The sequence below is a fragment of the Vombatus ursinus genome, unplaced genomic scaffold (assembly GCF_900497805.2).
Source record: "Vombatus ursinus unplaced genomic scaffold, bare-nosed wombat genome assembly UNPS02014832.1, whole genome shotgun sequence".
Taxonomy (NCBI): Eukaryota; Metazoa; Chordata; class Mammalia; order Diprotodontia; family Vombatidae; genus Vombatus; species Vombatus ursinus.
This window is the reverse complement of record NW_020954610.1, coordinates 18130665-18143119: the sequence shown is the minus strand read 5'-3', so window position 1 is coordinate 18143119 and position 12455 is coordinate 18130665. Positions and strand designations below refer to the sequence as shown.

General features: G+C 36.0%; 1 protein-coding gene across 4 annotated transcripts in view; it reads left to right on the top strand.

Moving 5' to 3' along the window:
- Window positions 1-226: 226 nt before the first annotated feature.
- The window catches only part of INIP (INTS3 and NABP interacting protein), a 47135-nt gene continuing 34906 nt past the window's right edge, over window positions 227-12455 (top strand). Inside the window, exons 1-3 of one of the 4 annotated variants that reach the window (XM_027839036.1) lie at window positions 2815-2899; window positions 4055-4127; window positions 5070-5144. Coding sequence is in view for 1 of the 4 variants with exons in the window: in XM_027839035.1 (XP_027694836.1) it covers window positions 2875-2899 (25 nt within the window). In the remaining 3 variants the exon portion in view is untranslated. Of the gene's footprint in view, window positions 430-2814; window positions 2900-4054; window positions 4128-5069; window positions 5145-12455 lie in introns of those variants that run through there. The other 3 variants (XM_027839035.1, XM_027839037.1, XM_027839039.1) reach the window with 3 other exon arrangements.

The following is a 12455-nucleotide window of genomic DNA, read 5'->3' as shown; positions in this document are numbered from 1 at the left end:
GATTCTCAGACACGAAAGATTTCACGAGGTCCATCAAGGCCCACAAACATAAAAAAAATACAAAAAGCCTGACTGCGGTCAACAAAAGCCGCAAGAACGCAAGCCGCATTTAAAGTTTCGCGTGCGTACGTACGTGCGTGCATGCGTACGTGCGTGGGAACGTGCTTACGCGCCCTTACTCGCCTCCGCGCGGCACGACGTCATCCTCTCATTCTAGAAGGAAGGGGCGAGGGCGGGGAGATCTCTTGCCCTCGTTGGAACGGTTTCCGTCCGGAGCCGGAAGAGCCGAGTAGTGGCGGGGCTGAGGGACCGGACGCAGGGAGCGGGCTGAGGGTCGGGTCTTGTCCCGGCGGGTGCAGAGCCGTGAGACCTTCCACGATCTGGCTCTCCAAAGGGCAGGCGCTCCGAGGCCCCTCAGGGCGCCGCTTTGTAAGTAAGAAATTGTCACCATATGCCCTTACTTTGGGTTGGTGTCATTTGTCACAAACTTTGGGGGGAAAAAAAGCAGCTCCCGGTGGGGGGGGGATAGTTAAGAGAGCAAGAGGGACCCGAAGAAAGAATTAAACACCGGAAACAGCTCCATTTATTATCATTCATTTTCGTTTCTCTAACAATAGTGCGGGAACGTTACTTGTGTAACGGGTGAGGAGGGAAAAGAGCCCCAAGAAAGGGGCTTGGAGGCTCTGTCGCTGTCCAGGGGTATGAGAGAAGAACGTTCCCCTAGAGTGTAAGCTCCTTGAGGGCAGGCAATCTCTGATTTATTGTCCTTGGGACCCTGGCATCCAGCATAGTGCCAGGCACGTTTTCAGTGCATGATAAGTGCTTGTCGAATTAAGTTGAATTTTCGACCACCTTGCACAAATGTTGATAGAATATGGAAAAGAGAGCCCCGAGGGTTAGTGGGTGGGCCAGGTGAGGAAGCACCTTGGACAGTTAATCCTTTTTTCCTCCCACCGCTTAATAAATGCTTGTTGACCGACTTATAGTGTGGTGATGTTAAGGTTTAGGGTACAAAATAGTACCACCTACTAGCAGATGTTTAAGGTGATGGATGTAAGTAAGTGCCATGTGATGAGACTTTAAGCTGCTTAAAATGAGTAATTGTAGATTTGGAGTACAAAATTGTGCAACGCTTACTATTATTAGCTGGTCTTCAAGGAGAAGAATGTAAGCAAATGCCACATGATAAGAGACATAGCTGCTTAAATGAGTAATTGTTGATTTAGAGTACAAAATAGTAAACTTACTAGCTGATGTTCAAGGTAAAGAATGTAAGTAAATGCCAAATGATGAGACTTATAACTAAAATTATTAATGACCTCTTAGTTGTCCAATCTTATGGCCTTTTCTTCAATCTCCATTCTCCTTGACCTCTCTACAGCTTTTGATGCTGTTGATCACTCTCTTCTCCTTGATACTCTCTTCTCTAGGGGTTTTGGGGACACTACTGTCTTCTGGTTTTTTTCCAACTTATCTGATCACTCCTTCTCTGTCTCCTTTGCTGGATCCTCTTCCAGATTCTGCCTTCTAATTGTAGGTGTCCCTCAGGGTTCTGTCCTGGGTCCTCTTCTCTTTTCTCTCTCTACCAATTCAGTTAGTGATCTCATCAGCTTCTATTGATTTAATTACCATCCTTATGCTGATGGTTCTCAAATCTACTTTCCCTAAGTCTCTCTGCTGACCTTGTATCTCCAACTGCCTTTCTGACTTCTGAAACTGGAAGTCCAGTAGACATCTTAAACTTAACATGTTCGAAACTGAATTCACTATCTTTTTCCCTAAATTCTCCCCCATTTACATTTTCTGTTACTATAGAGGACAATACCACCCTCCCAGTCCTTCAGGCTCATACCTAGGAGTCATCCTGGATTCCTCACCCCTCATATCCAAGCTGTTGCCAAAATCTGTTGATTTCACCTTGACAACATCTCCCAAATTCATCTCCTCTACTGACTTTCCTGCCATCTTGGTGCAGGCCCTCATCACCTCATGCCATGATTACTGCAATAGCCTGTTGGTGGATCTGCCTGCCCTAAGTCTTTCCCCACTCCAACCCATTCTCTATTTAGCCCCTAAAATGATTTTCTGAAAATACAGGTCTGATAATGTCACCCTCCTACTCAATAAGCTTCAGTGGCTTCCTTTTTGCCCCCAGGTGCAAATCCAAAATGCTCCATTTGGCTTTTAAAGCCCTTCTAACCTAGTTCCCTGCTTCTTCTTGCACCTTACTCAGTCCTCTTGGATCTAGTCTGGCTTCCTGTCTTTCCACAAACAAAACACTCCATTTTTCAGCTCCGGGCATTTTCTCTGGTCCTGAATTCCTGGAATGCTTTCCTCCTTCACTCCAACTACTGATTTCCCTGTCTTCCTTTACATCCCAACTAAAATCCCATGTCCTACTGGAAGCCTTCCCCAATCCCCCTTAATTCCACTTAATTTAATTGTAGCTGCTTAAATGACTAATTGTCAATTTAGAGTATACATTAGTACAGCACTTACTAACTGATGTTCAAGGTGAAAGGATATAAGTAAATGCCAAATGATAAGACACTTATAGCTGCTTAAATGGGTAATTAATTATCTTACTCTTGTATAGTCAGTGAAAAGTTTGGGTGAATGAATGAAGACAGGATCTCAGAAGTCTTGCCCAAAAAAAACAAAAAACAAAAAAACAACCCAAAACACTAGCCCACATAACCACTGTTGTTGGAAGAGGTTAAGATATCAGTAGCCATTTAAATGTAGACAAAGAAAGAGAAGCAGATCTGATGCCTTCAGTTGTTGAAGTGTGACTTATTATATATTTATTTACAGGTCATTCTAAATCTAACTGCCTTAATTGCTATTGAAGATAATTAAACAGCAAATAGGAGCATGGCAACAAATCCTCCTGGACAAGGTAATTCATATTTGACTCTCTTTCTATGTATATATGAGTAAGGGGAAAGGAACTTAGAATTACCTCTGTAGTCCGAGATGAAAAAAGGCATGGCAAAGTAAAACTTTACATCTAAAAATGATTTAGTATTATACAAGACCCTTTAAATATTGTGATATTATATTCAGCATCATCAATTCCCACTTTTACCTATGGGCTAAGAATGTTAATTTTATAAATCTTAAGTCCATAACAGAGATAGAATTTGAACCCAGGTCCTCCGTTTGCAGATCTAGCACTCTTTCTACTGTTAAGAGAAGATAACTTTATTATTAGGCAGCATTCAGATCCTTAGTATTATTACGTAATCTTTAAGTTCCCACATATGTATGGTCCTGGTTTATGGGTTGGTTTTTTTTTTTTTGGGGGGGGGGGGCCTTTCTTTGAATCCCAAGTATTTGGGCACAGTGCCTAAAACATAGTAGGCTTATATGACATAAATGGATATTGGGTGACTATTGACCAATTGAATCAAGTAGACATGTTCCCTGCTCTCAAGAAAATATATTCTAAAATGGAAATAATCTAAGTGAAAATAATACTTGGAAATAAATACTACCTACAATTTTGATGGCTAATCTTCTTTCCTCCTCCCTCTCTTCTCCTTCCCCATTTATTATTATTTTTAAAGGAAAGTAGATATCTGGATTTGAAGGATAAGGGAGAAATAAATATAGGTTTATAATTGTAATAATTTCTCAGTGCATTTTTTTTTCAAGTTTTGGAATTTAGGTTCTAATCTGAAAAACAAAACAAAAATTTCTGCCACGTTAGATTTTTAGTTTGGAATTTCATGAATTAGTTGAACCACTCATTTGAATCATTGATTGCCACTTCATATATTGTTCAGGTCCTTATTGTAACCCTTTAGATTTTAATTTAATAAGTATTCTTTATAATCTGTATCCTTTGTCATCATACATTTTGGAGATATTTCAACTTCCTGAACCTATACTTTAATATTAGGGTAGAAGTTCTCAATTTTTGTGTTTTGATAGGAGCCCCAGTGAAACGATACAGGGAGATTGGAAAAGGAGAGTGAGAGAATAGGGATCAATTTATACTTGAATTTGTTCACCTTTTATTCCCAAACCTTCTCCTCTTTGCTTCTCCTAGATTAGATATCCGGTCCAAGAGCCAGCAACAAGATAATGGGCATAGAGGAGGAGAGAAAAGGAGCAGGTATAAGGTAAAACTTTCTCTCCTGCTCCTTTTCTTTCTGGGGCCTTTGGGCCTGGTAAAAGTGATATCTGGGACCAAAAACATGAAAATCATTGTTCTGTTAATGTGAAAGTCAGGATTTATTTTGGTGATGGCTGAAACTTTATTTCTTTTTGATATCTTGTAAATTTTGATGTAATTATAGAATCATCTTTTGTTTTAAATAGAATGAAGGTTCGAGGAAGGTAGGAAGCTGATTTCTTACAGAGGATTCTATTCTGTTTTTAAAAAGTCATTTAGTTTTTTTGTTATTGTTTTATAAACACGTGTATCTACTTTGCAATGAATTTTTATGAATACATCCAATTTACTTTAAAAAAGATAATTAGACTATAGAATCAATAATTTAGATTTTAGGACTGCCACGCTGCAGTGTTGATTCATATTGAGTTTTTGTTTCAGTCCGTTAAAGCCCCTAAATCTTTTTCACATAATTACTGTCCAGTCATGTCTTCCCCATCCTATGCTTACGAAGCTGATTTTTTCTTTTTTAACATAAGGGTAGGACTTTACATTTATCCCTGTTCAGCTTTATCTTACTGGATTTGGTCCATAATTTTAGCCTTTTGACATCTTTTGGGATCCTGATTCTCTTACCCAATGTATTTACTATATGTCTCAGCATCATGCCATCTGCACATTTGATAAAAATGCCATGTATGCCTTCATCCAAGACATGGATACAGTTGTTGAACAGAGCAAGGCAATGGCTAGGACCACCTTCCTCCAGATTGACATCAATACATTAATCATTATTTTTTTGGGGGGGTTATAAAGAACTGTGATGAAAATTAGGAATTATGAGGAGGGTGTAGAGAAGGGGGTGGAAAGGCTGTTAATTAAAAGGGTTGGTTGGAAAACTCATGACAAGATGTGGCAGTTTTCATTCTGCGATCTTGGTGTCTTGTAGATTATGAATGACGATTTAGCTCATGACCACCCCCAGGAAGAAGTCATTCAGTACCAACCAAACTGTTCTCAGAAGGTAATTAAGAAAAATCATGTTGTAATATTGTTTGGAGAAATTATAGGCAGAACCTAGATAAAGTAGTTGAAATTGGGTCAACTTACCTTTTGTAAAATGTCATGGGTTATCAATAGAGTGGTTAGAAATTTAGTTTGTTGTTAGCTCTGTGATGAACTTGATGTTTAGGTGAAACATATATTAGTTGGGTAATATTTTAATTTACATTTTAAAAGTTACATTGGTTATTAGTATATTTACTAAATGCTACACTGAGAAGTAGCAGTCGTAGTCCTAACACACTGTTAGAATGTTATATTTTAGTTTGGCATAGGATAGGGAAAATTACTGCCTACTATCATTTTGTTGAGATTGACAGTTGAATTAGCAAAAGCTATTAAACCTACAGAAATTTTAGGACAATTTAGTTTTTGCCAGTACTTATTTTTGATATAAATTTTATCACCTGATTGCAAAAGTTTCTTTTGCTTCTCTCTCAACTTCCTCTTGAAATCAACATTAAACCATCTGCAATGTAGAATATTCAGTGGGAAATATTTAATCCCAATTTATTCATCCAAAGTCCCCTACTATCCTGCAACATACACAGCACCAACACAGCCTGGTCCCTGGCAGCTCCTCTTCACCCTGAGTTCCTGTGACATCAGGGTGTGAAAATTAATTTTAATGTAAGCCAAAATGAAGCTTAGTTAAGAAAGTAAATCCAGTGATGCAAAAAAAAGAAACATGCACTTCATTTCAGATTCAAATGAACAGAATTTTTATATGTTTATACTTTTTCCTCCATTAGTAGAAATAATTGAGATTTACTGTTTATAATTTCAGTTTATTCTCAGTATAGTTTTTTTAAATATTCACCCACAAGTCAAAAATATGGCCTTGGTAGATTTATAGTCTAATTTATTATGACAATACATGTTATTAATATAACTGAATTTAATATAGCATTTGGCTTCCAGGCAAAGTGATAGAGAGGTTGAAGGGGAGTCATGCTCCTCACATTTGTTGTACTACTATTCCACTCCAGATCTGTCATTGTACAAGTCTCTTAAGGGTTGAATTATTTTCGGAGCTTTTTCCACTTATTTTATATAATTTGATTTTTTTAGATGTAATAATTACTATTTGTTTCTTTTGCCATTTCAGGTATTCTGTTTGATATTTTTTGCTTATTTTCTTTCCGTAAGAAATCCATTAATTTTAGTATCAGTAGCTTGATTTCTATCAAATTTCTTTTTTTTATTTCTGATCATGATTTTCTTTCCAGTGTTAAGGTGTCATTTATCCATTTTAGGATGTCTCTAAGAATATTTTACGTTATTTTTCCCACCTGAATTGTTTCTCTATCTTTTTCAGATGTATTTCATAGTATTTTTTTTTTCATTTTACCAATACTCTTCTTAGTTCTGCACATTTTATATTTTGTCCAATTTTGGTTCCATGAATTTTTTTTAAAGCTTTTTTCCTTTTTTTTTGTGGAGACTAGGTCAAGATACAGAAACCTTATGATTACGCATATCCCAAATAATTTAGGGGAAAAAAAATCTGAGCCTAGAAATTTATTTAAGAAAAATGCGCAGTTATCAAAAAAAAAGAAGTAATATGCAAATAGAATCCACAGGTGCTTGAGAAGGGAAAATTTAAGTTCAAGTCTTCTAGGTACATTCTTATTAAACATGAATGAGGAAAGAATGCTACAAGAAGAAAGACAGAGATGGCATTCCAAAGGACATTAATCAGGATTACAACAGATTTTACTAGGGAGGACTAAGATCAACTAGAGAAACTATAATATGACATATATTTACATGTTGATACACTTATAAATATGAATTATGAACCCAGAGTTAATCTATTCAGCAAAAGCAAGTATACTTTTTGAAGGGAAAGAACTAGATATGCATGAATCATATAAATTTTGAAGGATGACATAAAAATGTTATCTTTCAAGAGCCCCTTGAAAATAAGGTGGATTTTAAGTTTGAAAGATTCATACTTAGAACAATTTATATGGTTTAAATAAAGTTAATCCAGTTGGAAATTATATTAAAGAACCTTCAGACTAATTTTTTGACTTAATGTTTCAGATCATCTCACATAAAAGTTAGCAAAGTGAGGAAGGGAGAAAAGACACAAATTACAAAACAAATTACAAAATTACAAAACAAAGCTCCTAAATTTTGAAAAGAGAGAATCTAGAAGAAATTTACATAGTAGCATAAGGCCCAGATATTTTGGTTAGAGTTATTTTATTCAATTTGAGTTAATAATGTTAGTAGTATAAATAAAAGAGATTGTATTTCCTTTGAGTGATACTTTAATAAAGAATGGTAAAGTAAAAAATAAATTTTAACAATTGTCATGCTAAAATTGTAAATTAACTGAAATCTCAAAAATGGGTTATGTAAAAAAATTAAAAAAAAGAACCAACATACCATGACAATGTTATTTACAGTAAACATACTTGTTCTTCAGATTCATAGCTCTATGTTGAAAGGTTGACCTAACATTTGATACTATTGCTAATTTGTGAAAAATAGGAGTGGCATTAATGATAATGGACAAAGTTCAATTGAAACCAGAAAACATTAAGGAGATGAATGAGGACATCATATAATTCTAAAAGATTTCATTCAAAATGAGAGCTTATCAGTCTTAAATATATTTGTACCTAATTGGCAGTGAAAGATAAGGCTCACAATATTAGAAAAAGGAGTAGATAATATCTCCTAATACTGTATTACTAATTTTTAGCAAACTTATCTAATATTTGATAAATCCAACAAAAAATTAAAAATTAGAGTTGAGAAAGACTAAGCAGCTTAGATCTAATAGATATATAGAGAGAATACAGGGGAAAGAACAGTGATTATACATTCTTTTTTGAATATATATTTTGTTATATGTACTAAGTCACAGAAGAATAGGTAAATTTAATAAAATATGTTACATTTAAAAGTTATAAAGCAAGAAAGCAAAAATGAATAATAATGTGAATAAAATGTGTAGGTCCGTGTGGTTACTAAAATAATACCTTGCTGAAAAAGGAAATGATAAAAATTATGTCAGTAATAATGACAGTACAGATATTGCATATTAAAATCTATGAGATTCAAACAGAGCTATACTAAGAGGCCAATCTGTAATACTGAAGTCCTGTATTACTAAGAAAAAAACTTTGTTAGTTTTCTGCACTTAAATTTAGAAAAGGAGCAGAATCATACTTCAGTAAAAAAAAAAAAATAGCCAAAATAAGAACAGAGATTCCTGAAGTTGAAAATTTGTAAACATTTTAAAGGTAAATAAAACCAAACTTTTTTAAAAAGAAAAACAGAATTCATAAAACTTTTCAAGTACAATCAGAAAAAGAATAGAGAATGCAAATTACCAAAATTAAAAATGAGAAAGGGGAGAAAAAAATAAATCAAGAAAATTGTCAGAAATATGCTACTTTAGTTTATGCTACATTTCAGAATTTTAAAGGAATGGAAGACTATTTATAAGAACACAAAATACCAAAATTAACACAACAGGAAGTAGATTCCTAAGTGGAATGATTCAGAAGGAGAAATTTAACAAGCTGTTAAAAGTGCCGTCCTGCAAAAAGGCACCAGAACTAGACAGATTCACAAGTGAATTCTACCAGATTTTAAAAGAGCACGTAGTTCTTATGTAGTAGAATGTTTCAAAACACAGGACGATAGGTTTTCTAATTACTTATATGAGATAAAATGGTTTTGGTAACTAAAACTGAGAAAGAGAAAGCTGAAAGAGAAAATTGTAGGGCACTCATTAATAAAATTTGGGTGTTATTAAGGACAGCAGTAGAGTTAGTAGCTGGTAGACTGGTTCAGGAGGGTCAGAGTCTCATGCTTATTTCATAACCACTCTTGTGATAGTCCCCTAATGTTAGAAGACTTTTAAGAGTTAGATGTCCTCAGTAGCCATTTAATCCAACTGCTACACAAAAAGAATCCTTACCATAACATGCCCAACAATTGGCTGTCCTGCCTTTGCTTGAAGATCTTAGTCTAAGGAAGGGGAACCCATCACCTTTCAAAGCAGCCCATTTGATTTTTGAATAGCTCAAATTGTCAGGAAGATTTTCCTAGTGTCAGTCTAAAATTGACCTCTGCAACTTCCCCCAATTCATTGCTCCTGGTTCTGTCCTCTGGGGCAGAACAGAACAAGTCTAATCCTTTCTCCCCATGATAGGTCTTCTCATAGCTGTCATGTCCCCTGAATTGTCTCTTCTCCAGACTACACATGTTCAGTTCCCTCAACGGCTCCTCATATGAGAGGAAGAGCTAAAAGGAAGGGATCAAACATTTATTAAATGCCTGCTATGTGACAGGAGTTGTACTAAGTACTTTACAAATCTCACCTCATTTAATTCTCACAAGCAACCTTGTGAGGAAGGTGCTATTATTATCCCCATTTTACATTTGAGGAAACTGGGGCAGGTAGAGGTTAAGTGACTTGCCCAGGGTCACATAGCTAGTAAGTGTTTGAGGCTAGATTTGAACTCAGGTCTTTCTGACTCCAGGGCCTAGTGTTCAGTCTGCTGTGTCACCTAGGTGACATGAACTCAAGGCCTTTCACCAACCTAGTAACCCCTTTTCTGTATGCTCTCTGGTTTATATCCATGTCCTTCTTAATATATGGTACCCAAAACTGGGGTACTCCAGATGAGGGCTGATGAGAGCATAGTATTTCCCCTTACTCGAAGCTGTTCCTCTTTTAATCCTATCCAAAATTGAATGAGCATTTTGTCTGCCGCATCATACTGCTAACTCATATTGAGCTTATAGTCCACTAAGACTCTCAGATCTTTATCAGAACAATCACTATTTAACCATATCTCTTATAGAGTTGATTTTTTTGTGCCAGGTGTAAGAATTTTTATTTATCTCCCTTGAATTTCATCTGATTGGATTCAGCCCAGTGCTCTAGCCTTTTGGATCCTGATTCTGTTATCCATAGTGTGAGTTTTCCCTCCTAACTTAGTGTCATTTGTAAATTTGATAAGCATTCTATCTAAGCTTTTCTCCAAGTCACTGATAAAATTCTAAACAGCACAAATCCCTGGGGTACTCCTCAGAAAGCTCCTTTCACATTGACTTTAGACTACTCAGAACTACTTTTTTGAGTCCAACTGTCCAACTAGTTTTGAATCCATCTAATTGTATTATTATCCAATCCATATTCTGTCATCTCTTGCACAGGAATAATATGAGACACTTTATCTGAAAATTTTGTTAAAATCTAGGTAAACTCTATGTACAGCATTTCCCTCATCTAACATCCAGACTTTATAAGGAATTGATATATGTATGTATATGTGTATGTGCATAAGAATAATATATACCGCCCATTAGAAAAATGCCCAAGTACTGTGAACAGCTCATTTTTGAGGAAAGAAATACAAATTTTATTCTTTTCTTTTTTTTCTTTTCTATCCTGGACTTAATCATCAAAAAACCATAACCATTTCAGTATGTAGAAAAGAACAGCAAAAAAGAACCGGATATAAAATCATGGACTTCTGTTTTGAAGTACATATTAAATTTAATAACATAGAGACAAAATTGACGTTTGTCTCCTTTTTTTTCTTTGTATTTGTCTAGTGTTTTATTGATGTTCTTTTTCTTTTTGCATCTCTATTACTACTCACTAACCCCATCTCCCTACCTCAGAAGCCCACTCTTTTCACAAATAGGTATAATTGAGCAAAATAAATAAACACATTTACCATGTCTGAAAGTGTATGTCTCATTATGCACCTCTAGTGTATCTTCTTTCTGCCAAGAGTCGGAAGGCATGCTTTAATCATCAATCTTCTTAAATCATAGTTTGTTAAGAATTCTGTAGTCCTTCGTGGTTGTTTTTCTTTACATTATTATGGTAATTATTCATATTGTCTTAGTTCTACTTTTTTATATCAGTTCATACTTCCCAAATACAAATTATTAGTGACCAAATGAAATATGATTGAGATTCCTTAATAATCACAGAAATACAAACTAAGATGTCCTTAAGAGAACATGTTATACCTACTATTTGGGGACAAAATAGTAAAAAAAAGTTATTCATTGTTAGAAAGGCTACAAGAAATTTGGCACTTTAATTCTTTGTTGGTGGAAGGAAGGAAAGATTTATTAAGCACCTACTGTGTGCCAGGAATGTTGCTATGCACTTTACAATATTTGATCCTTACAACAACCCTGCAAAGTAGGTACTGTTATCTTCATTTTATTTTTGAGGAAAACGAGGCAGAGAGAGGTTAAATTGACTTGTCACATGTAGTGTCTGAGGTTGAATTTGAACTCAGGTTTTCCTGACTCTAGGCCCAGTGCTCTATCCACTAGACCACCTAGGTGGGATAAATTGCGACAGACTTCTTGGAGGACAGTCTGGCATTGTACCTTGAGTGTCATAAAACTGATCATACCCTTGACTCAGAAGTCCAAGGGTATTGTAAAGACAATATGAAAATAATAAAAAAAAGACCAACCCATACAAAAATATATCATAGTTGTTTTAATTGTATTATAGAATATTTGGAAATAATAGCAGTTGATTGAATTATGGCATTTGGAATTTTTTTTTTGTCAAGACCTATGATATTAACAGTGTAGGGAATTCCTTTGTTGAATCTCCATTCACCAATACAGACTGGCAACTCTTCTCTAATTGTACTCATGTTTCTGCAGCTATTGTTTAAGAAATTCCAAATATGAGGGGGTGGGGCCAAGATGACAGAGTAAAGGCAGGGACTCACCTGGGCCATCCCCCAAACCCCTCCAAATACTTGTAAAAAAATGACTTTAAACAAATTCTAGAGTACACAGAACCCACAAAAAGAGAGTGAAACAAATTTTTATCCAAAGACAACTTGGAAGGTTGGCAGGAAAAGTGTGTTGCGCCAGGGTGAGAGAGGATGATAGTCCAGCATAGGCTGCCCCAGCACAGACCAGTCCCAGCAAATCCTGAGCAGGCCTCAGGGCAACTGAATCAGTGTTAGCAGTGGCGGTTTCTAGACCTCTCAGCCCACAGACACTGAAGACAACTTAGAAGGTCAGTAGGAAAGGTCTGTCACACCTGTGTCAAAGTGGAGCACAGTCCAGTATAGCCCTGGTGCCAACACAGCCCTAGCCCAGCAAACCAGGAGCAGGCCTTGGGAGTGACTGAATCAGCAGTGGCAGTGGCAATGGCTGCTTCTGGAGCTCTCAGTCCACAGAGGATAAGGGGGTCAAATAGCTAGTCAGAAGGATATTACTGAGGCAGGACTCTGTTGCTTTGCCCATACTT